Below are 22,432 nucleotides of genomic sequence, written 5' to 3' on the forward strand. Positions count from 1 at the left end.
GACCATAAGCAAGGAAGTAAAAGTTGACATATTTGGAGCAAAAGTGTAAATTATCTTCTTAATATACTAAAGTTACAAGTTAATAAATAGTTGAGGGACTAAACTTGTACTTTTCTTTAAAATAAACACAAGAAAACATTACACTCCAAAAGCACACATAGTTCCGTTTTGGCATTCTTTCCCCTCCGTTTCTGTCTAAAAAGAAAACCAAAATTGGATCAATCCAAAACCCTTGCCAAAGTCTTTCTCATTATTCTTCATCCCATTTCTTTTTCTTCATAATATCTATCTAAGTTATATCAAAAGATTCAACCCCTTATATGCAATCATTTTCTCTCTCTAAATCTTTCGGCACACAGACAATCATATACAGGAATCATATCTATAGATAGATAGATACACAAAGATTAGAGAGTCATTATTGTTGTTTGTGTGCCAAGAAGAAAAAGATGAGTGGGGGTAGGGTTTCCATTCCAAACAATGTAAGAAAGACGATCCAGAACATCAAGGAGATCACAGGTAATCACAGTGAAGATGAGATATATGCAATGCTCAAAGATTGTTCCATGGATCCAAACGAGACCGCCCAGAAGCTCCTGTTGCAGGGTACTCTTCGCTTTCTTGATATCATCGTAGGATCTATTTTCTTGGTTCGATTTGTGCGATTTTTTCCGGGTGCTTGTTGTTTTTAGGGATTTGTTTCTAATTGTGTGTTTTATGTGACTGGGTTGGGAATTTTTTGTTTTTATTCCTTCTCTTAACTCCTAGCGTGCTCATGCTATTGGTTAGAGTTGTTGTTGAAGTTTTTATAAACATTTAAATGTTCTTCATGTTTCTCTAAAGCTGAATTGGTTCCAACTTTTTGTGATCCCTGGTTAGAATGATTTTTAATTGTAAGTAGGAGTTTATCGTCTGGTATCCAATGGTTTTAATAGAGTTTCTACTTTGTAGTAGATAGTTTAACGATGGTCATACCGATTGGAGCTAGTTGTTTATCATGGTTCTCTTCTCTGAATTCAGCTTAGAGCATAAAATATACAGTTACTCAGTAGGGCAGAACATGTTTTTGTGATGGCAACTACTCTTTTGTTTAAAGTAGTGGGGGGTAGGCCCAAGAAAGGAATCCAATGAAAGGTGAACTACATTGGGTTTCAGACTGATATACATCCATCCTTGTCTATATGGGTTATGGACTAACTTCTTTGGTATATTTCACTAACCATGATCTCTCCTCACTACCTCTCAGATGCTGATCTTGACCAACCTATATCTCTCTTAACTACAACTTTTGTTGCAATACCACTTTACAGGTGTAATCTAAGGTAAATATTGGATATGACCAAACCATCTAATCAGTGTTGCTTTAGCAATCAAGCCTTGCCATCCCAACCTTCTCCCATGCATCTTATTTTTTAGTTCTGTGTGTCTTCTTGTAACCCGTGCATGCGTTACAAAGCTTGCACTTTTACTATACCCTTGTTCTTTGGCTGCCCGACAATGTGCCCCGACTGTGTCTCACCGTCATTTATAAAACTGGCCTTTCATCTTTAGGCCATGGTTGACAATCATAAGCTAGCTTATTGTTTGAGCTTATTGATAAAGTCCCATTTGGTTAGCCATATGCTAACTTTTTGAATAACTACTTTAAGTAGTGTTGTAGGGGACTTTACCACTTTTTTCCAGTTACACCCCTTATGTTTTTCCAATTATTTTCAACATGTTCTTTTAGGTCATTTTACATTGTTATCTAACTTATCAATATTCTTGTAGATAGGACCATGGTAGTATTCTTCCATTCATTTAGCATCCTGTTGTATCAATAATAAGTAATAACATCAAATAACCTAGTGAAGAATACTATGACTTCATCCTTAGGGTTCTCAAATCATCTATGGGAATACCATGATGCATTAAAGCTATACGTACTTTCTTTCTTAGTGCCTATTTCACGTGAGCACTTGCAATCTTCATTCAAACATTTGATAAGTATCACGTAAAGAGTCATCAAGTTACCCTATGCCCTTTACTATTTTCATCAAATTTGGCTTTCACCATTGATGCATTTGATATAACTTAGGTTCCTAGTTTATTTTCCTTACATAGCCAACTTTATACAACACTTCAATCTACTTTTTTTTCTGTTCCTTTTACAACTTATAATGTGCTTTGCCTCCAGCTTCTTCTACATTAATAGAGTATTGAGAACATATACAAATATGTAATTAGTCAGAAGAGAAGCCTGGCTGTCATTTTGTAGGTGCTTATCTATATGCCTACCTGAACCTGGTTCTATATTTCTCAAAGTATAATCTAAGATACATGCTCTCTATTTCTGATTTTTTTTTCACTTACCCATCTAGTTTTATCACTTTACTTGATCAATACACATGTAATATTCAATCTCTTTTTAACTTTGAGGTATCAATAGCTCTATCAACTTGTTACCCTACAATCTACATTCTAATTATCCATCCATATCCTACGCTCTTGGATTAGTTTCCTATCCCCTTTCACCATCCATTAGGATGCAAAAATGCTTACTTGTTTCTCACCATGTGCCGATTCTTATTTATTGGAATCAGGGGCGGATTTTCTGTGACTTTTGATTCTTCATAGATAGATCTTGTGTCAACAAATGATGTGACAATTGCTCCCTTCTATATTGAAGTGGCACGCCTACATTCAGAAGACTTAAGGTTTGGATGCGATGTGTGATGGCATGCTCCTTGTTCATGGAATAAATACCATGACATGGCTCATTTGCACTAGGATCTAGTTTCATATGCCACTTGCTGCCATGAGGCTTACAACTGCATAAACTTCTTGCTCTTTCATTTTTATTGCGATTGTTATGTACATGCCTGACTCACAGGCCTGCTATGCAGTTTGCCAGGGTTTTAGAATGGTGCTTTTTCGTCTTGTTGTTGATTCCTCATGTTTAATTCGGGCAGCATTTACTTTATTACATTTCTTTCAATTCTTAGGTCTTCAGTTACGTTTCATTGTACAACTCAAAGACATTATGCCTGGGTCTTCTTGAGAACCTTGGAGTCATTTCTATTATGTATTGAAAATAGAATAACAAGTCTAACTCATTGTTACACAGATCCATTTCATGAAGTTAAGAGGAAGCGTGATCGCAAGAAGGAGGTAAGGTTACTTTAACAGCATTTTTGTGTAAATTTAGATATATATATATATATATATATATATATTTCTGATTTTGACATGGTAACATTGGTACAGTAGCACTAATATTCCAAACTAACATCCAGTCAGACATACTTAAATAGTGATGTGTACTTTTCTGTGATAATTCTATATGTAATTTTATATAATCACTAATATCCTTAAAAATTTCCTCAGTAAATGTGCACCCCAGATCCTACTCCTGAGTGGGATATACCGGTCTGGTTTAGTTTGGTTTTCATTAAGTGTGTAGAATGCACATCGTGCTATCCTACTGTAGTTTTTCAAACATCTAGCAGAATGTCTTGCCTGTCTTTCTTCTTCTTTTTGTTCGGTTTCATTAAATTGAGTCCATCGTGTGTACACATATGTATGCATGTATATACTTATAAGAGCATATTCCTTTCAGATACTGTATTATTTTTCAGTGTATCAGTTCTTACAGTTAACCTACTCTTTTTTTTTTGTAGAATCTGAATAAAGAATCTACAGAGCCTAAATGGAGACCTGGGATGCAGGGACGGGGGAATAGGGGTGGCCGGGGGAACTACTCATCCCGACACAGTTCTAATGGTAAGTCACCATATCAGCATGCATCACATTTATGCCAGCAAAGCTTTCTGTCTTATTTAATTTGCTTTCGTTGATCATATCAGTAATGGTTGTAATTTTATCCCAATGCCACGAGTCATTATATGTTATTTGCATTCAAACTTTGGTAATCTGTACAATTCTACCTGTGACTGAAGTAGGCTAGTCTTATATCCCCATAAGTGATGGTCTATGATCTCCTTTTCCAGATGCAGGTGGTGGAAGGACGTCTCTATCTGCAAAGGAGAATGGAATCAATCACGGTGCAGAGGATCGTACAAATCCATCAATGCCTCAGGGTCAGAAGAATAAAGAGACATTTGCTGTTTCAAGGTGCTATATTCGCTAGATTCTTCTACTTTAACCAATTTGATCTTCGACATAACCTATTTCAAAGGAATAATTATGTATCAAACGGGTTTAAATTCTGACAAAAGATATATCATCCCCTCACTTTTTGCAGCTCTTCCCGTGCTGTCGCTGATGGTTCATCCGACATAATTTCTGAGAATACCAGCGTTGTATCTGCTGTGCATTCATCTGTGGGAAGTGATAAGAAGCCATCTGAAGTGACACAACTCCCTCCTATCGAGGCAAGTAAGAGCACCACCGTTGCCTTGGGGTCTGGGAGTGCACATGGGCCGCTCATATCGAGTTCCAACTATGCGTCAGCTTCTAAGACACCATCACCTTCACCAGGGGTCTATTTGTCTGATTCAGATCCTATTTTGATGCCCTCACAAGATTCACGATTCCCTGTGGGTACAATCAGACGTGAAGTTGGTAGTCAGCGAACTCCAGTTGAACAGATTCATGAGACCCCCCTTGAGATCAAATCAATTGCTTGTGAGGACCATTTTCTTATTTAAAGAGATAGAAAAATTATGTTCTTTTGATGCATTGATTTATGTGCTTGTCATTTCGTACTGCATCTGATGCAAATCATTTTATGAATGCTGACATGACAGCTGGCTCTGAGGGTGGGAACTCCTCCATGCAAGGGAAGGCACCCAATGAGCTTCAGGAAGTGGGCAAGAATTTGCTTTTGGAGTCTCCACGACCCGGAACATCTTCTCATGTCTCCTTTTCCATTGCCAGGCCTTCCTCAAACTATAATAATAGGCTGCAACAAGCAATTGGGCAGCAAAAAGGTATTGCTAAACTAAGAATTTTCCAAAACAGTCTGATATTCTTCTGTGAGGAAAGGATCAATTTTGAGGGAACCAAAATGGGGGCAAAGGAGCTTCTGGGCGGTCTCGTTTGGATCCATGGAACAATCTTTGAGCATTGCATAAATCTCATCTTCACTGTGATTACCTGTGATCTCCTTGATGTACTGGATCGTCTTTCTTACATTGTTTGGAATAGAAATCCTACCCCCACTCATTTTTTTCTTCTTGGCACACAAACAACAATAATGACTCTCTAATCTTTGTGTATCTATCTATAGAAATGATTTCTGTGCCGAAAGATTTAGAGAGAGCAAATGATTGCATAGAAGGGGGTTGAATGTTTTGATACAACTTAGATAGATTTATGAAGAAAAAAATGGGATGAAGAATAAAAATAAATGAAGTAAACAGATAGGATAAATATGTCGATGCAAAAATGTCATCATATGATATATGTTTGTGTATTGGAATTTGGATGAATGTTTCAGGAGCTGAGGTTGGTGCCCCCAATTGTGCGTTTGAATTCTATGTGCTAACAAAAATGTTCTTATTGAGGCTTTCACAAAATGGGGGATGTTGCATATAAGAAATAGACCTTATTCAACAAGAATAACAGTTTTACTCATGTTTCAAACCTTCTTTTGGATGGATGAATGATAATTATAATACAGGGGAGTTCAGCAACATGTGTTTTGAGCTCTTTCCTATTGTAAGTAAAAGCTTGCAATGGATTTTAGAATATTCTTATTGCCTGATTTCACCAAGTGTGTGTGGTTGGAGTGGGGGATTGGGGAGTTACATATTAAGGGAGGGCTTATTAACTTAGTATATGAAATAAAAATAAATCATAGTTTTTTTTAAATTCTTTATCAATCGGAATAATCTATTTGTACAGATAGTTGATTTTAATAAAATTTGTAGTCTAATGTTCCTTTGCTTCCCTGCAGTTGGCCCTGGTATGGAATGGAAACCAAAACCAACAAATCCGATTCTTGCTCAAGGGACTGTGTCCAGTGAGTCAATTAAGGTGCCTGCAGTTTCGGTTAAAGGTCATACTCCAACCCCATCTGCATCCAGTAACCTTGATTCAAAAGATGCTACTAGTGAACTGGAGAGGAAGCTAGAGGAATCACACATTTCAGATGATCAACATGTTATCATTCCAAATCACCTTCATGTTCCTGAAGCTGAGAAACTTGGATTCTGCTTTGGGAGTTTTGATGCCAGTTTTGGTTTAAATGCAAGCTCCACTTCAAATGGTCCTGTGACCGATAAGAGTTCCGAGGCTTCTGAGGAGGTTGATGAAAGTATAGAGCAGCAGTCCAGGTTTGTGATATTTTCTGTTCAATTGATTTATTGTTGTAAGATTTAGTGTGGACTCGTGCCCATGCCTGCCGTGCCTGATTGGTTTGAATTTGGGCTCCAAAGGTCTAAAGTGCCTGGAGGTCCCAGGTTCAAATTCAAGGAGGAATGAAAATCCCTTGTGGCCACGGAGGTTCAAATGCGGACTCTGGGCTACGCAAAGCAGGTGGTCGCCCTGGAATTAGTCGGCTCGCATAACGGGTTGGATATCCAGGTTAATAAAAAAAGGAAGTTACATATGAAAGCCACAAAAATAGTCCTTATCTCAACGGAACTGGAAATGTAGGAAATCTGAAACTTTTATGATGTAGATCTCCCTCACATTCACATTTTGGTGCTTCATGGATATATACGTTTTGCATTCATTGTTCTGTCACATTTTCTGATCAATTATTTATTGGTTCAGAACTCAAAATGCTTTGGCAACTGCTGATGAAAGAGATCGTCCTGACCGTCCTACATCTTTTGGTAATGTACCTGAGAATTTACCAGCTGAAGGTGATGTCTCATCAAATGCAGCCCCCGAGTACAGAGAATCCAAGCAAGAGACTTCGCTCCCTACTTCAGGTCATCAATACCCAGTTGTTCATACATCTCCTAACTTCAGTTTTGGCTTCATGCCGCCAATGATTGGGAGCCAGCTGACATCTTTTGAAAACAATGAGTCTCAGTCTCGTGATGGTTCTCATGTTCCAAGCTTCGTAGTAAGTCTTTGATTTTTCAGTTGTTCTAATACTTGCTTTTCTACATATCTTCAGCCTGCTCATGCCAGTTTATACTTCATAATTTGTCGTAAATAGCTTTAAGGGCTGTTTGGTTGGTTTTCCATTAAGTCCTGTATGGATAAAGCTGTCTGTGTGGATTAATCTGTCTGTATAGATTGAAAAGTTTTTGTTTGGGAGGGTTTCTTGTAGATGGAAGGAGCGTGCTTTTTAATTGGTTGGGGCAGTTTTGAAAGCAACTTGGCTTTTTGCATAAAGCTCCCTCCTAGAAGCTTATTGAATAAGTCATTTTCTATATCATTAAGCCACTACCAAGCAGTCATGTATATCTGACTGAATAAGCTGTGAGTCTCATTAAGCTGCTAATGTACAAACCCTTAATTAGTATGCATTTGGTCCAGATTGCATTAGAGATATTCCATCCTTTATCAGAATGGTGGCTGTTGAAACGTTTTCTCAAAGAGTTCCCACATGAAAATATCATGTCCAAAATTGTTTCTAGAATTCTTGCAGTATAGGCTTGAAACTAATTAAAAAGGACAGAAGTATATAGTTTTGGCTTTAATATTTTGATGTTATGATGGAGTGACCAAATGTACATTATTTTTCTGTACAGGTTCAGCAACCATTTGATCCAGCAAGCTATTATGCTCAATTCTATCGTCCTGGTGCTGATAATGATGGTCGTTTGTCGCCCTTCCACTCTACTGGGGTTCCAACCAAGTATAATGGAAATGTTGCGGTGTTATCTCCACAGGCTTCTCAATCTTCTCAAGAGGTTTGTGCGGTTTAGTCTTGTCTGTGTTTCAATTCTTCAATTTATCTTAATCCATTCAGACCGCATAATCGATACATGGCATAATGGAAAAACTAACAAACATCTCCTAAATGTGCTGATTTACTTCACATCTTTGAATGCAGTATTTACTGCTTAAAATGTTTGTAACATGAACCGCAGGTGGGGAATTCGCTAATGTTGTCTGCTGCTGGTCCAACACCAATAGCCACACAAACTGCTGGTGTTATGCAAAACTCCATAGCCGTCACTCAGCAACCATTGCCTGTTTTCAGGCAGCCAACTGGGGTTCATTTGCCCCATTATCCTCCAAATTATATTCCATATGGTCCATATTTCTCCCCCTTTTATGTTCCTCCTCCAGCTATACATCAGTTTTTGAGCAATGGTGCATTCCCTCAACAACATCAAGCCGGCAGTATGTATCCAGCTCCACCAGTGGCAACTCCTAAATACCCACTTCCGCAATACAAGCCAGGAAGTAATGCGGGTAACTCCACACATATTGGAATGGCTGGAAACTATGGACCATATGGTTCACCCCCTGCAAGTTATAATCCTGGTTCGGCTACTACAGCTGGCAATTCGACCTCCAATGAGGACCTTGGTGGGTCCCAGTTCAAAGAAAACAATGTCTACATCACTGGACAGCAGGTTAGTTTCATTCGTTTCTAGTTGACAATTTAGTTATCTGGTATCCTCAAGACACTCTCATCTCCGTCATCTTCACTTATGGGCATGTTTGGTATGCGAGACAGAATAGGACAGAATGGAATCATGGAACAGAATAAAAACTTGATGTCTTACATTGGATGAGACAATTAGACCAGGACTGGAAAAGACTAAGGTCCTGTTTGTTAGCAGCTTAATGAGCTTAATGAGACAACTTATTCGGTCAGCTATACATGACTTTTTGATAGTAGTTTAATGATATCGAAAGTGGCTTCTTCAATACGCTTCTAGGGGGGAGCCTTATGTAGAAAGCCAAGTTTTTCCAAACTTGCCCCTCCCAATTAAAACACACACTCCTCTCATCTATGAAAAAACCCTCCAAAACAAAAACCTTCCCAATCTATACGAAATGATTAATCCACACAGACATTTATCCATACACGATTTAATGGAAAACCAACCAAACAACCTCTAAGTGGGACAAAAATCCACACAGACATTTATCCATACAGGATTTAATGGAAAACCAACCAAACAACCTCTAAGTGGGACAAAAATGCATTTTTTTGTCCCACCAAAATAGGTGGAACAAAATTTAGGGCGATGTGCTTGGTAAATTACTAAACTACCCATGTCAATTTAAAACCCTAAAACCTTCACAATTCTTGTACCTGCCTACCTTGTTTTTGCCCGACCAGTCGTGTTCAGTCTTGTTTGCTTATCAAACGCACCCTATCAGAAGATTTTCGGGTTACTCTAATCTTTCTTAATGCCTGCTTCACCAATTATACATCATCCGAACAGTCTTTCAGAATAACATCTTCACCTTTCTTTAATACCTGTGTTCTCAAAGCCTCTTTTCTGAAGTAAAAGAACGGAAAAGGAAGGAAAAACAGAAAACCATGTATGTTCTCTAAACTTTTTAGGAGGGAAAAGAAAGGAAAGGAATAGGAGAGAAAGTATCATTTAACTTTCCTCCCAAATGTGGGAAGAAATGGAGGGAATAGAAAATGTGAAAGGAGTATGTGATCTTTTATGACACAAATACCCTCATAAGGGGAAGTGAGAAAAACAAATATAAAAGGGTGTATGTGTAAAATTACATCTTTCCTTTAATTACTTCTCTTTCAAGAACACAAATAAAAAAAATTCTTACTTTTCCTTTCTTTTCTTACCAAATTCGAGAACAAAGTGTAACGGATAGCCTGCATTTTATATGAATGAAGTCCATAGTTTTCAATTCTTTATAATATTTGAATTATATACATAAATATATATATATATGATTTCTATCTGTTGTGAATTTTAACATATAGTCTGCTTGTGAATTTTATGTTTGTTTGTAGAGTGAAGGGTCAGGTGTATGGATTGCTGCACCTGGTCGAGACATGGCTAGTTCTTTCTATAATCTTCCTCAAGGTGGTCAAGTCGCATACACCCCAACACAAGCGGGCCATGGTGCGTTTGCTAGTATTTATCACCCTGCACAACCAGTAACCACCGGAGCTGTTCACCCACTTCTCCAACAGTCCCAAACACTGGCGGCGGCAGGTGGTGGTGGTGGTGTTGACATGGCGGGTGGTGGTGGTGTGTATCAGCAACCGCAACCTGCTCAAATCAACTGGCCTAATAACTATTGAAGGAATGCTGAACAAAATGAAGGATGAAAAACACATCCAATTCCAACAAAAGGTATGGATTTGGAAAAGAAATGATACACCAGTGGCTGGATTTGAGTGTAAATCATCTATAGGAGGCTGGAATTTTTGATAGATTGATTATGTTGGAGGGTATAAAAAAAATATATATGAAACCCTCTAATTGTAAGGGATAAATGACCATTTTTAAGAAAAAGATAGATTATTGTGCTATCTTTTTGCTTTGAAATGGAGGTTTCATAGGACTCATGGATGATGATGAGGATGATGATGATGATGGTACAATTAGGGTTAGAGGCTGTGGTGCTTCTTGTTTTTTTTTCTTCCTTTTTTGCCCCTTTCAGTGTTGCCTGTAAAGTGAATTTTGATAGCAAGAACTGAAAGGATGTATTTGAAGTGTTGTAATTGGTATTATTATTATTGGGTATAATTAAAAACAACATTTAAAATCTGACTCATTATTTCTATTTCATCATTTGCAATCATGTTGTCTCAAGTTCTTTTTCTAATTTACTTATTTTCTGGTAAAATTTTTACTTTTCACACATTTTTTGGGCATCTTTTGGATAGAGAATATGTCTCTCTCTAGTTATCTGTTGCTATTTTGTAATTATGTAAACCTTAGATTGCTTATTTATATATTATATATATATATATAGATAGACAGAGAGAGAGAGAGAGAGAAAAGTCCAATTGTAAACCGATTTTCAGTTGTGAATAGGGGAGACAATGGAGAGTGCGACATGTGTCTTTGGATTCCATGTCCAGCATGAATAGCGAAGGTTATTCGTATGAATAACGAAGGTGAACGTTCATGAACTATTCATAAATGATACAACATTCACAAAGAATAATACATGATTATGATCCATATTAAATTTATTCACTATTCATGATGAATGATTTGTACACATGTTACACTCTCCTTTGCCCCCGGTTCACAACCGAAAATCGGTTTTCAATTGAACCCGCCTCCATATATGTACAACGAGAATAATAATCAAATAAAAGAATACAAGAACAGTCAAATCACATGTGATTTTACATTAAACTCATTGTAAAATCACATTGTGATCATGTGCGACCTTGGCTGCGTCCTATCCAAGTCGCCTAAGCACCCTCGACTTTTACCGTGTTTCATGATATGTGATCAGTATAAAATCACATATAATTTGACATGTTTTCATATTTATTTATATTAATCATGTCCTCGTTTGATTCTTCCCGGTATTTATGATGGAATATACTTTTAATGCCAAGTGTTATAGCTCGTGAAGCTAAATGATATATTATAATGTTTATTTAAAGTAAATATGCATGTGTTGTCGTTATGTTTCTTGTTTAGATTCTCATATCCAAATTCCCACTCCAAGTCTACGAGATACTATTATATATTAATTTATAATTTTTTATTAAATATTTTCTATTTTTTTTTCTTTTAGATTTATTTGCTTAGTCTTATCGTAAATTTTCAATCCAAAATATGGTTTTTGTCTTATATTCTTATTGGTGTTCATCACATGACATAAGTATTCTTTTAGTTGTAGTTGATATTTTATTGACCATCAGTTTTTATATTAAATTGATGGGTAAATTGCATGAAAAAAGTAACGTACTTTAATTTAATTATTATTTCAGGTAACGTACTTTCAAAACTTTCATTTCGAAATCTAAGATGTAAAATTTTAAACATTTAAGTACCTGAGTAACTGATTGAAGAATTAACCGGTTATCATGCTGATATAATCAGAGGCTTTCAATTAATCCTTTCCGGAGAATTAGATGGTTCATAACTTTATTGACCCGGTCAGGAAAAAAGAGCTAGTGACATGGATTTTTTTTAATCGAAAATTAGTATTCAACCGATTACCTGAGTACTTAAATGTTTAAAACTTATTATCTTAAGTACCAAAATGGAAGTTTTGGTTGTGCAATTTGTCCTAAATTGGTTGTGCAAGAATATTAGATTATAGCTTAGTTGATAAAGAGATTAAACGACTTTGTTCAAATACAAGATAAATCCCAGATACAATTCCAAACCTTCAGCTAGCTCAACTGTTTTCAGTAAAAAAAAAATAACTCTTTATGTTAGGGGCCGTTTACCAAATGTTTATCAGGGTAAGCGCTTACCAAGTCATATTACCTCACCGGATGAATATGATAAGAACCAATAATCTTATTTGGTAATAGCGAGACATGGACCAAAAGTCTTATCCGGTAAGTGAAGGCGACCGCTCTTAGCACAATAAGCATTTACCGGATAAATTGTTGCATATGATGTCGTTTTCGTGAACTAAAATCTTACCCGGTAAGTAAATAATAATGTTAAATTTTACCGATAAATGCTTACCGGGTAAGTGTTTGATAAACGACCCCTTAGTGTCTTTGAAGATGAGTTCCATGTAGAGTTGGTTAGAGTTGTTCGTAATTAACTTTTTGTCCAAATATAACGAGACGTAAAATTTTATTGGAAAACTAATATAATTTAAAGGTTTTTAAAAGTTTTATCTGCTTTAAAAAAGTCTTGCATATGTGTTTAAAGATAAATTTACATAAAATCATTTCACATCTTTACCAACTGCACTACAAATAAGATATTGTTTAATAATAAACTAGTATAAGGAGCCGTTTACCAAACACTTACCTGGTAAGTGTTTACGGATAAAATATAACACTATCATTTATTTACTGAGTAAGATTTTAGTCCACCAAAACGGCATCGTATGCAACAATTTACCCAGTAAGACTCTTGGTCCTTGTCTCGCTTTTACCAAGTAAGATTCATGGTCCTTCCATATTCATTTGCTAAAGTAATGTGATTTGATAAGTGCTTACCCGAGTAAGTGTCTGATAAACAGACCCTAAATCATATTTTAAATCAAGAGAAATTATAAAGTTATAGTTTTCCTAAAATACACTTAAAATATATCTTTTTCTTAATAATGTAGTTTGTCCAAATATCAATTTAGAGATTCTTTGCCTGTTTGACAGTTGTTGAATGGTTTGATGTAGTATAATTAAATGGTCAGAATGATTAAGAGACTCTCATGATATAGTGCAAATTGAAATATAATTTATTTGGTAATTGTTTGTAAAGAAATTAGGGCATTGAATGGTTAAGGGAGGTCCATGATACAAGATTATTCAGAGAGTTTTGGAACCACTGTGAGACAGACTTTTTTTTTGTCAAACAAGATTCATCTTTTAACAATTCAGATACCGTCTCTTAGTGGAATTATTAAAGGGTAAACAAACAACCCCTTAATATTTTCTCTTACTTTATTTGTAAAATTAAATTTATTATTTAAGAGGTATTTTGGGATTGCTTATTTAAAACAACTTATAATTTTTTACAAAAGTCCTTATTAATTTATTATAGGTTAAAATGGTTTAACTTTTTCAAAAACTCCTTATTATCGATTTGACACCGTTATAAGCTCTTTATCAAATAACTAAAAAATGCTTATTACCGATAAGAAATATAATAAAGTCAATAACCTGTTTTTTATAGGTAAACCGCGGTACACCACCTTCCTACAGATAGAATTATACATAGAAAAAAATAGGGGTGAGTGGCATAGCCGCCGTGGAGTAAAAATCCGGTGGCCCCAAGCTGAATCAATTCCCATCCCAGAGAGAAGAGAAGAGAAAGAGAAGGCAAGATTGAGCAGAGAGATATGGGAGAGGAAGATGGAGCATTCAATCACAAGAAACAAACACTGATCGATGAAATATCCGCTAAGATCATCCATGGTGATCTCCTCACCAAGATTCACGCTGCAAGGGAGATTAGGAGTATGATTCGAAATCGAAATTCCTCCGTCAACATCCGTGCCAAGTTCGCTGCTGCCGGCGTTATACAGCCGCTTATTCTCATGCTCTACTCCAGAAACTACGACGCTCGCCAAGTTTCCCTACTTGCCCTCCTCAATCTTGCTTCTAGAAACGAAAGGTATGTATTTAATCATTCATGTATTGTTTGTTTCAAATGTAAGGACATGTATGTAGATTCGCCAAATCCCTACAATTGGAGTCTCTTCTGCGTCTAGGAATCACAATGAACACAGAAGTTCTACAAGAATTTGATGTAAGACAGCAAATAGTGTGTTTATCTGGACGTTTAGGGTTTTAGATGAGTTATTATTGATTCATCAAGACATAGTCTGCTATGAAATATTCTTGGTGTGATGGTGTGTGTTGGTGTGAAAGTCCTAGTGATTCTGATATTTAGGTGTCTGCTATTTTTGTTTTGATGCCGAGGGTTGAGAGCAATATGAATCTAATGGCTTGCTCTGTTTTACTAAGGAGCCTTATTTTGAAAGTTCTGCTTTAGCAAATTGCTAATTGTATTCGGAATGAGGTACTTTCTCCTTGAAGCTAGGGTGATCAGATTTCTGAAGAAGCTGTGTCATGAAAGATCTGTCAGGCACAAGGTAGGAGGTGCCAAGTTAACACTTCCCTGAAATCACTGTTTTATTTAGTGGTGATTTCTAGCAACTTTTGTTAATTATAGCTGTGATAGAGTGCCTTTAAAAACGAAGGATGATCCGAAAAGGAAACTGGTACTTGTGATTTGGGAAGGCTGGATTGAAGAATGGGAGTCGGGTATGAAAACTTGAATAGGAAGATGGAGAACTTACGTTAATGTTGTCAGGGTAGTTTCCATATTCCAACTTCCACCTATATTTTCCATATTCCAACTTCCACCTATATAAGGACATCGTGGATTACGGCGTGATGGCAAGGTCGATTATTGCTGCATTAAATATGGCTTCTCATACAAAGCAATTTGTTTAGTCTCTTGACCCATGATTTAAGCTAAGATTTTTAGTTTCCGTTTATGCAGATTACCACTACCTTGCTTCACCACCCAAATACGTCATAAAAGGGGGCAAAAATCAAAATGTCTTCCCCTCCACCTGTTACACCTACTGAATGAAACATGGATAACGCTATCGGTAAATAGGCACTTATAAGGCAAGTATGAGATTCTGTTAGTTCTCCGACCTTCTGGAGAGAATTGTGCTGCAGTTGGCACTCTAACAGCTCTCTAGCACTGATGAGAGAGGTTTTGTTAAATATACTTTATTTCATAATAAAATGTGATGATTTTGTCCCTTGCTCGTTTGACATTTAGATCTTTGGCGCAAGTATTTGTACATAAATTACACCACTTTGTTTGAAGTACCTGTTTCAAAAATGGAATTAGCGGAGATGATTCTAAAGGGAAAATAGGACAAAATTTTCATAAGCTGTGGTAGTGGGTAAATCAAATCAATCAAACCCAGTGAGTCCTATACGGAGTAGGGTCTAGTAAGGGTAAAATGTACGCAAACCTTACCTCTACCTGCCAGGTAGATAGGGTATTTATTGTAAAGACCCCTGCTTGTAAAAGGTTTTAGAAAACAAGATTTTACAAGAAATATTTGGTTCTAAAAGTTAGAAAAAAGTTTGAAATAGAGACAGGTGTGATTTTGGGTTTGTTTGTTTGATTTAGCATGAGTATCTAGATCATTCATTTGCATTGAGTCCGTTTGTTGCCCTGCTGATTTTGATACTGCATCCTCAAGCTAGTGTTCAACTTGCAGTGTTGTCTTTGATTTTATGTTGGGACTAATATATTCAACTGAATGGTGTGTTGAAGAACACCTTTACTGGGGATAAAAACATGCATTTGCTAGGTTATATCTCTAAATAACAAATGTTGAGGACCACCATCTTACTTTCCCTTTTCCCCATGAAATTTGTTGCCATTTGAGCAATAAAATGTACAGGGAAGAGTATTTGATGTTCAAGTCATGTAACTATGCTATGTTAACTACTTGCATGTACAGATTTTTGCTAAAGATGCCACAAAGACCAGCTGTGGACCTTGCTTGCATTTTAGGACAAATATAGGCTACATCACAGTTTAGCAACTTATCTATGGTCGGCCTTACTTATCTTGTAACCTTTGGGATTTTCTCCTTGGGCTTTGTAGCACTAGAAAACATTTTTACTACCTCCATCACAAAAACAAAAAAAGGTATTATTTGGTTTTTACTTTCAAATGGTTGTATTTAGCTTATAGATTATCAAAAACATTGTTTTGCTTATGTAGAAAAAAACTGTATTAGAATCGCATCACTTCGGAGATGGAAATATTATAAAAAAAATATGCCATTTTTTAGTTTGAAAGGTGGACCCTTTTCTTTTCTCAGAGGGCAGGAATCATTTTCTTGTTTGGGGAAAGGAAGGGGGGAGGGGAGGTCTCAGTTGAATCACAGTTTTTGCTGAATTTCAGATGTGCATGCAACAATCTTATTTAAACTTTCACCGACAATATGCTATATTTTGAAGGATGCTGTTTCCTTATTTTCACGTTCAGATGTTAGATCTGTGAATGCGAGATTCTACTTCTCCAACTCCTATTGTTAGTTGTACAAGGCATGCTTAGTAGATTGTTTGTTCGGCTAACAAGTTCTATATCCACATTAAATTTCAGAAACAAAGAACAAATAGTGACCTGTGGTGCTATCCCACCTCTTGTGGAGCTTCTCAAGTTCCAGAACTGCAGTGCCTTGAGGGAATTAGCCACTGCTGCAATTTTGACGTTATCAGCGGCCCCACCCAACAAACAGACCATAGCAAACTCCGGAGTGATACCGCTACTGGTCCAAATCCTCAGCTGTGGAAGTGTTCAAGGAAGGGTTGATGCTGTTACTGCCCTTTATAACCTCCTGGCCTCGAAAGAAGAGCCGACTATTGTTTCTGATGCTAAAGCAGTCCCTCCTCTCATCAACCTCCTCAAAGAATGCAAAAAATCATCCAAATTTGCTGAAAAAACCACAGCCTTGATCGAAATCCTCTCGAATTCTGAAGAAGGAAGATTTGCTATCACAAACTCTGAGGATGGGATACTAACATTAGTAGAGACGATTGAAGATGGATCTCTAGTTAGCACCGAACATGCAGTCAGTGCTTTACTTGCATTATGCCTAAGCTGCAGAAGTAAATACAGGGAACTCATTTTGAATGAAGGTGCGATTCCTGGGCTGTTACGATTAACCGTGTATGGGACCAACGAAGCGCAGGACAAGGCTAGGACACTATTGGACTTACTCAGGGATAGTCCTCCAGAAAAGAGACTGAGCTCATCTGTTTTGGAGAAGATTGTGTATGATATCGCAGCAAGGGTTGATGGCTCCGAGAAAACAACAGAAACTGCAAAAGGTTTACTGCAAGATATGGTTCAAAGAAGCATGGATCTTAGCACGAATGAAATCCAGATCAAGGCTTCATCTTCGTCCACATAAAGCTCATAGCATAGAGTTACTATTCTAGGAAGTATTTGAGGTATTCTTTACAGAGCCCTGGAAAAAACCAAGGTGATTTTAACTAACCTTACAGGGGATTGTAAATCTTTCATAAAAAAAGGTTTGGAGAAAGCCCTGTTACTTGTATATTTTCCTCAACTTCTAGTGTAGTTGTGAAATGAAAATTTTGAACAATGTAGCTTTAATGGGAGCATAAACGTGCGATATCCCATTTTGACAAATTAGTGTTATTTATACGTGGCACCCAGAAATTACACAAAGTTTTAAAACCCACGCTTTGTTAGGTTATAAAGAAATCTCAAATTCGGAAGATTCATCTAAACCGATATACAGTGGTTTGGTTACTCTGTTTTGATCGACTGTGGTGACACAAAGGTCCTTCCTTTGAAGACGGGTGCTGTGGCGATTAATTGGTTCTGTGGAAGATCAACAAGGAACTTGTAAAAACATAATCTAGAAAACAACTGGAAAATGATAAAAGATTCTGCCATTGCCATAAGGTAACTTCTCTTTCATTTCTTTATCATAATTTACACATTTCTGGCGATTATAATTGGACACATGCACATGTTTAGATACTTGAGGTCCAAAGTTCACATCGAGCTAAAAAGTCTTTTGGAGGACCGACCACTCATGTTGGTTCCACAGGAAGAGCACATCAGTGGGTTCTAAGCTTTCCAAGATTACCAACTTGAGAGCGAATCAGTTGGCTTTAAACTTTCTGAGCCGTCCAACATGTCTATCAGTTCAGACAATTGCAACCTAGTGAATAAATCAAGTACACCCTTGATTTTCTTGGCACTTTATTCTTCGTTTCCTAGATTGCTGGTGACATTCTTATGTTAATGAACTTTCACACGTGTAGTTAAGTTATTAAGAGTATGCGTTTTTGATTCTATGCACTCATATTGCCACTTGCGTAATTAGTTCAGCAATATATTCTAACAATTGGACAACTCTGATATGGAAACTATACATTTCTTTCCTTCTGAGCCAGATAGTATTGCTTTGCATAATCTGAGATAAACCACTTCTAACTATTGCTTGGAAATAACCAATTAGGTTCACTACGAAACATAGAAATCTCAAGGATGTAATGGTCAGACTGGTTTGGAGATGATTCGGGTGATTGTGGATTATAGAACTGACCCAAATTTTAACTTCTTTACCAGAGGGTCATTGGCCTAGTAGTACCCGGGTAACTGATAAATTCCAACCTCACTGGAGGTCTAAGAGTTCAAGTTCCACCAAATGTGAGGAGTGTGTTTGGGTTTTACCATATATAATTTTAACTTCTTACAAAGTGATACCAAGCTCTCAGAAAACAAACACACCTTACACCATGTCTTCAAGAACTCCCGGAGAAGCTGAAAGCAGTTCTTTTGCATCATAGCACAGAATGCACAGTTGAAGATCATTCAATATTTGTAGCATAAATAGATTAGATGAGGAAGAAACATGATCTGTTTCTCCAATTAAAACTCGAACAAACGAGAAAAAGAAGAAAGCTTTTCAGTTTCTCAGATGCATACAGCACCGGAAACCTTACACAAATTGATATCTACAAAAAAGGTAAGTTTTCGTTGTAGAAACTGATTGCACTCCCCTGTGCACCAGCACTACTAAACTGTACTTAAACCTTCACATTGGACAAGTGTTTTCTTCCACTTCTTTAGGAATCATCATGTGGCTTCTACATAGAGGGCAAGTAATGTTCCAGTATTTTAGCCATTTCTCAAGACAAGATTTATGGAAAACATGCCCACAAGAAAGATGGTTTATCTGTGCATCTGGTTTGAACTCGGTTAAGCAAACAGAGCATTCTTGATTGGTGGCACGACAGAGGGAGATGTAACGGAGTGATGGGGTCTGGTTTCTGAACTCCTCCATATAAACTTCTGACGGGCTTCCTCGTGGTTCTAATGATTCCGTGAAGGCTGGATTGGACGATGCTAAACGGATTCCCACGACATGAAGGATTGAACATAATATTTCCTTCATGATGGATATAGACATGGCTGTGTTAACCAGAATTACACACAGAACTCCAGCATCAGATGGATTCGAGTACGGCGAAAGGCCCATATCGTTGTTTAACCTAAATAGACGACACAAATAAATCGAAAGTGAGAACCATGTAAACATTCATTTATGAAGCATGGAGAATTTGAAATGGGAAATGCTTATCATTAACAAAAGTTTGTGAAAACTATAAGGTGCCAATACATAACCCTTACGCATAGGAAAGATGAGTTTAGCCTCTTGCTTTTTTGGCATTTGAAAGACCAAATCTTCTTGGAACAGAATACAAATTGCTATAATATTTAAGGGATGGAGGAACTAGAATCATTTATAGTCATATGGGGAAATAATTGATTCATGGCAACCATTTATATAACCCTCTTACTCTTTATTCCTACTTCTTTTCACAGTGACTAACAACAATCTCTTTGATTTCTTGAAGCATGAAGCAAACACCCACTAAACATTTGATGTTTTCTTGCAGCTTAAGAGACTAATTCAATACCAAGATCTGTATCTGGTGCTGAAACTAGTCAGATTCATCGAAAGGTATGTAAATCAAATCACATAATTATTATATGATATGTTGATTATACATCATAAATAGCAAAACCCAGTTCCAAAATCAAAATCCCACAACAGATTCACCTCCAAACAAACACATATACCGATGAAGTTATTGAAATATAAAGTGAGATCTAGGAGCAGATCGAGAACTTGAAACACAAACAGTAGATTTAAAAACAAGAAAAAGGAGAAAAATACGTACTCAGAGATAGATAGAAGCAGATTGAGGTTGGAATTGTTGAATTTGAATGAAGAAATGAGATGGGTTTTTAAGAATTTGTTTCCAGCAAGAAAGAACCTGGGAGGTTGAGGAGAGAGGAGGAGAGGGGGTAGGGGAGCGGCAGGGTGGTGGGGTATGGTTGATAATGGCTGATGATGATGGCACTCCATTCACCACTCCAAATCATACTCCTTTCAAATTAAAAAAATAGGCCAAATACATCTGTATATAATTATATATTGTTAAATACATTTCTACTTATATATATTCTTAGAAACATTAATATACACATGTAAGAGTTGAGTTATCGTGAGAAAGATAGTTAAGGTGAGAAACGTAAAAAGAGACATTCACTTTTAGATGCAGATTAAGATGAGATGCATTGGATCAATCCTCGTATCAAATGTGATTCATGAGTGTGTTTGAGATTAAAAACAATCAAGAATACATATCCTTTTATACGTGTCTCATCTTAGTTCTCCTCAAACGAAGCTCCGACATATACATACATATATATGTATATATTATGTAAAGTGTAACATAAAAGTTACCACTATCTATTTTGTTTTCTTGTTACCAATAGCGAACTGTTATTTAAATAATTAAAAGTTGAAACTTTATGTATTCTTTATCAGCAATCATTAGCAAACATTATTACAATTATCTGTCAGTATTATAGTTTATCAATTTTGGTTGATTAAAGATGCATTTTTGGTTAATAATAATAAAACATTATTAGTAAAATAATAATTAAAACAAACCATAATAATTCATTAATATCCTGTAGTGTAGTTATTGACATATTGTTAGTCATGTGCATCCTTGGGTGGGTTTGGTAGGCTTAAAACAATACATATCAGCCAAATTGAGACCTAGTTTTAACACTTTATAAACTAAACATACCACACACATTAATAATACTCGGGTTTGGCAAATCCTAGTAGATTAACTTAAAACGGTTTGGTAGGTTTCAAAATTTGGTCCAAATTTTGAAATAGAAGTTAGGTTTGAAGAGACGATAAATTGTATAAACCCAAAATAGAATTAACGGGAATATGAATTTAGTTATATTTTTTATGCAATCTATTTGTATAAAAAGAGTCACCGTTTAATAGTATCTATTAGTATCTTCAACAAGTTATATATATATATATATATATATATATATAATATAAGTTATATTTCAAATGCAACCATGTTTATTTGTATAATCAATGCAATTAAATTAATTGAGATATTTATGAAAATGATGAGAGTTCATTTATTATAATTTGAATATTTATGGAAGATGACTAAAATTTATTAATTATGATCAATATTTTATATTAGTATATAATCAAAACTTTTATGAAATCACATGTTCATCAAATTAAATGAACGATTGAGTTGTATTGGTTGTATAAATGTAAAATGTTGCATAATAACTCACATTTTTCTCTCTCTATATATAAATTTGAAGATTTTTCTATTTTCTTTTTTTTTCTTTATTTTAGAGAGTTTAATATAATTATCCGAGAAAAAAAATTCCAATTTTTTAAATTTCTAAGATAATATACGAAATGAAGTTACATCCTACACCGTATTATTGACTAGTTACATTGTTTATTAAGAATAAGCAATCTTAGTTAACTTTTAAATTAAATATAAACATTCATTATTATTTTACCAATAGTTTTAATATGTGTGTGTGTATATATATGTGTGTATGTATATAGACTTGGGATCATATGAGACCAAGGGTTTTTCGTGAGATCCGTAAGACCAATTCTCAACCATTGAATTAAATCTACAATCTGAACATTTATAAACATAAAATTGCCACGAGACTTCTCAATAATCACAAAATTGTCACCGTGCAACTTTAGACATTAGATCATTAGCTTATAAAGTTGATCAATGAACATAAATTGGTTTTACGGGTCTCACGAAAAATCCTTGGTCTCATGTGAATCCAACCCTATATATATATATATATATATATATATATATAATATTATAAAACATTTGACAAAAACTCTTAAAAACCACTTTTTATGTGTAAATTACTGTTTGTTAATGCATATTACTTAAAACTCAAGATTGCAAGTAGATTGTGCGTAAGTACAACTTATTAAAGCTGCATATCTGAATTCGTGTAACTAACTG

At 35.9% G+C, this 22,432-nt stretch overlaps 3 protein-coding genes across 6 annotated transcripts; 2 read left to right on the top strand and 1 right to left on the bottom strand.

The window, feature by feature from the left end:
• Positions 1–227: 227 nt before the first annotated feature.
• On the top strand, positions 228–10,606 carry LOC112507860 (GBF-interacting protein 1-like). Of its 4 annotated transcripts, none has more exons than XM_025112594.1 (11): positions 228–606; positions 3,107–3,150; positions 3,660–3,762; positions 3,990–4,113; positions 4,244–4,626; positions 4,749–4,931; positions 5,900–6,278; positions 6,721–7,018; positions 7,653–7,814; positions 7,995–8,486; positions 9,851–10,606. In XM_025112594.1, exons 1-11 carry the CDS (start codon positions 450–452, stop codon positions 10,142–10,144), a joined length of 2,619 nt encoding a protein of 872 aa, XP_024968362.1. In that variant the 5' UTR covers positions 228–449; the 3' UTR covers positions 10,145–10,606. The 4 variants fall into 4 exon arrangements, with proteins under 4 accessions (XP_024968362.1, XP_024968361.1, XP_024968360.1 ...); XM_025112593.1 differs by having other exon boundaries at positions 520–606; positions 1,247–3,150; XM_025112595.1 differs by having other exon boundaries at positions 540–1,322.
• Positions 10,607–13,711: 3,105 nt separating this feature from the next.
• On the top strand, positions 13,712–17,747 carry LOC112505218 (U-box domain-containing protein 15-like). The gene is made up of 2 exons (XM_025109160.1): positions 13,712–14,114; positions 16,647–17,747. The coding sequence occupies exons 1-2, from the start codon at positions 13,840–13,842 to the stop codon at positions 17,455–17,457; spliced, it is 1,086 nt and encodes a 361-aa protein (XP_024964928.1). The 5' UTR covers positions 13,712–13,839; the 3' UTR covers positions 17,458–17,747.
• A 1,142-nt stretch (positions 17,748–18,889) lies between these two features.
• Positions 18,890–20,367, bottom strand: LOC112506882 (probable E3 ubiquitin-protein ligase XERICO). Its single transcript, XM_025111196.1, has 2 exons — positions 20,270–20,367; positions 18,890–19,576 (listed from the first exon to the last, which is right to left on the bottom strand). Exon 2 carries the CDS (start codon positions 19,561–19,563, stop codon positions 19,120–19,122), a length of 444 nt encoding a protein of 147 aa, XP_024966964.1. The 5' UTR covers positions 19,564–19,576; positions 20,270–20,367; the 3' UTR covers positions 18,890–19,119.
• Positions 20,368–22,432: the final 2,065 nt, after the last annotated feature.

This window comes from Cynara cardunculus (assembly GCF_001531365.2).
Source record: "Cynara cardunculus var. scolymus isolate 2C chromosome LG 2, CcrdV1, whole genome shotgun sequence".
Taxonomy (NCBI): domain Eukaryota; kingdom Viridiplantae; phylum Streptophyta; class Magnoliopsida; order Asterales; family Asteraceae; genus Cynara; species Cynara cardunculus.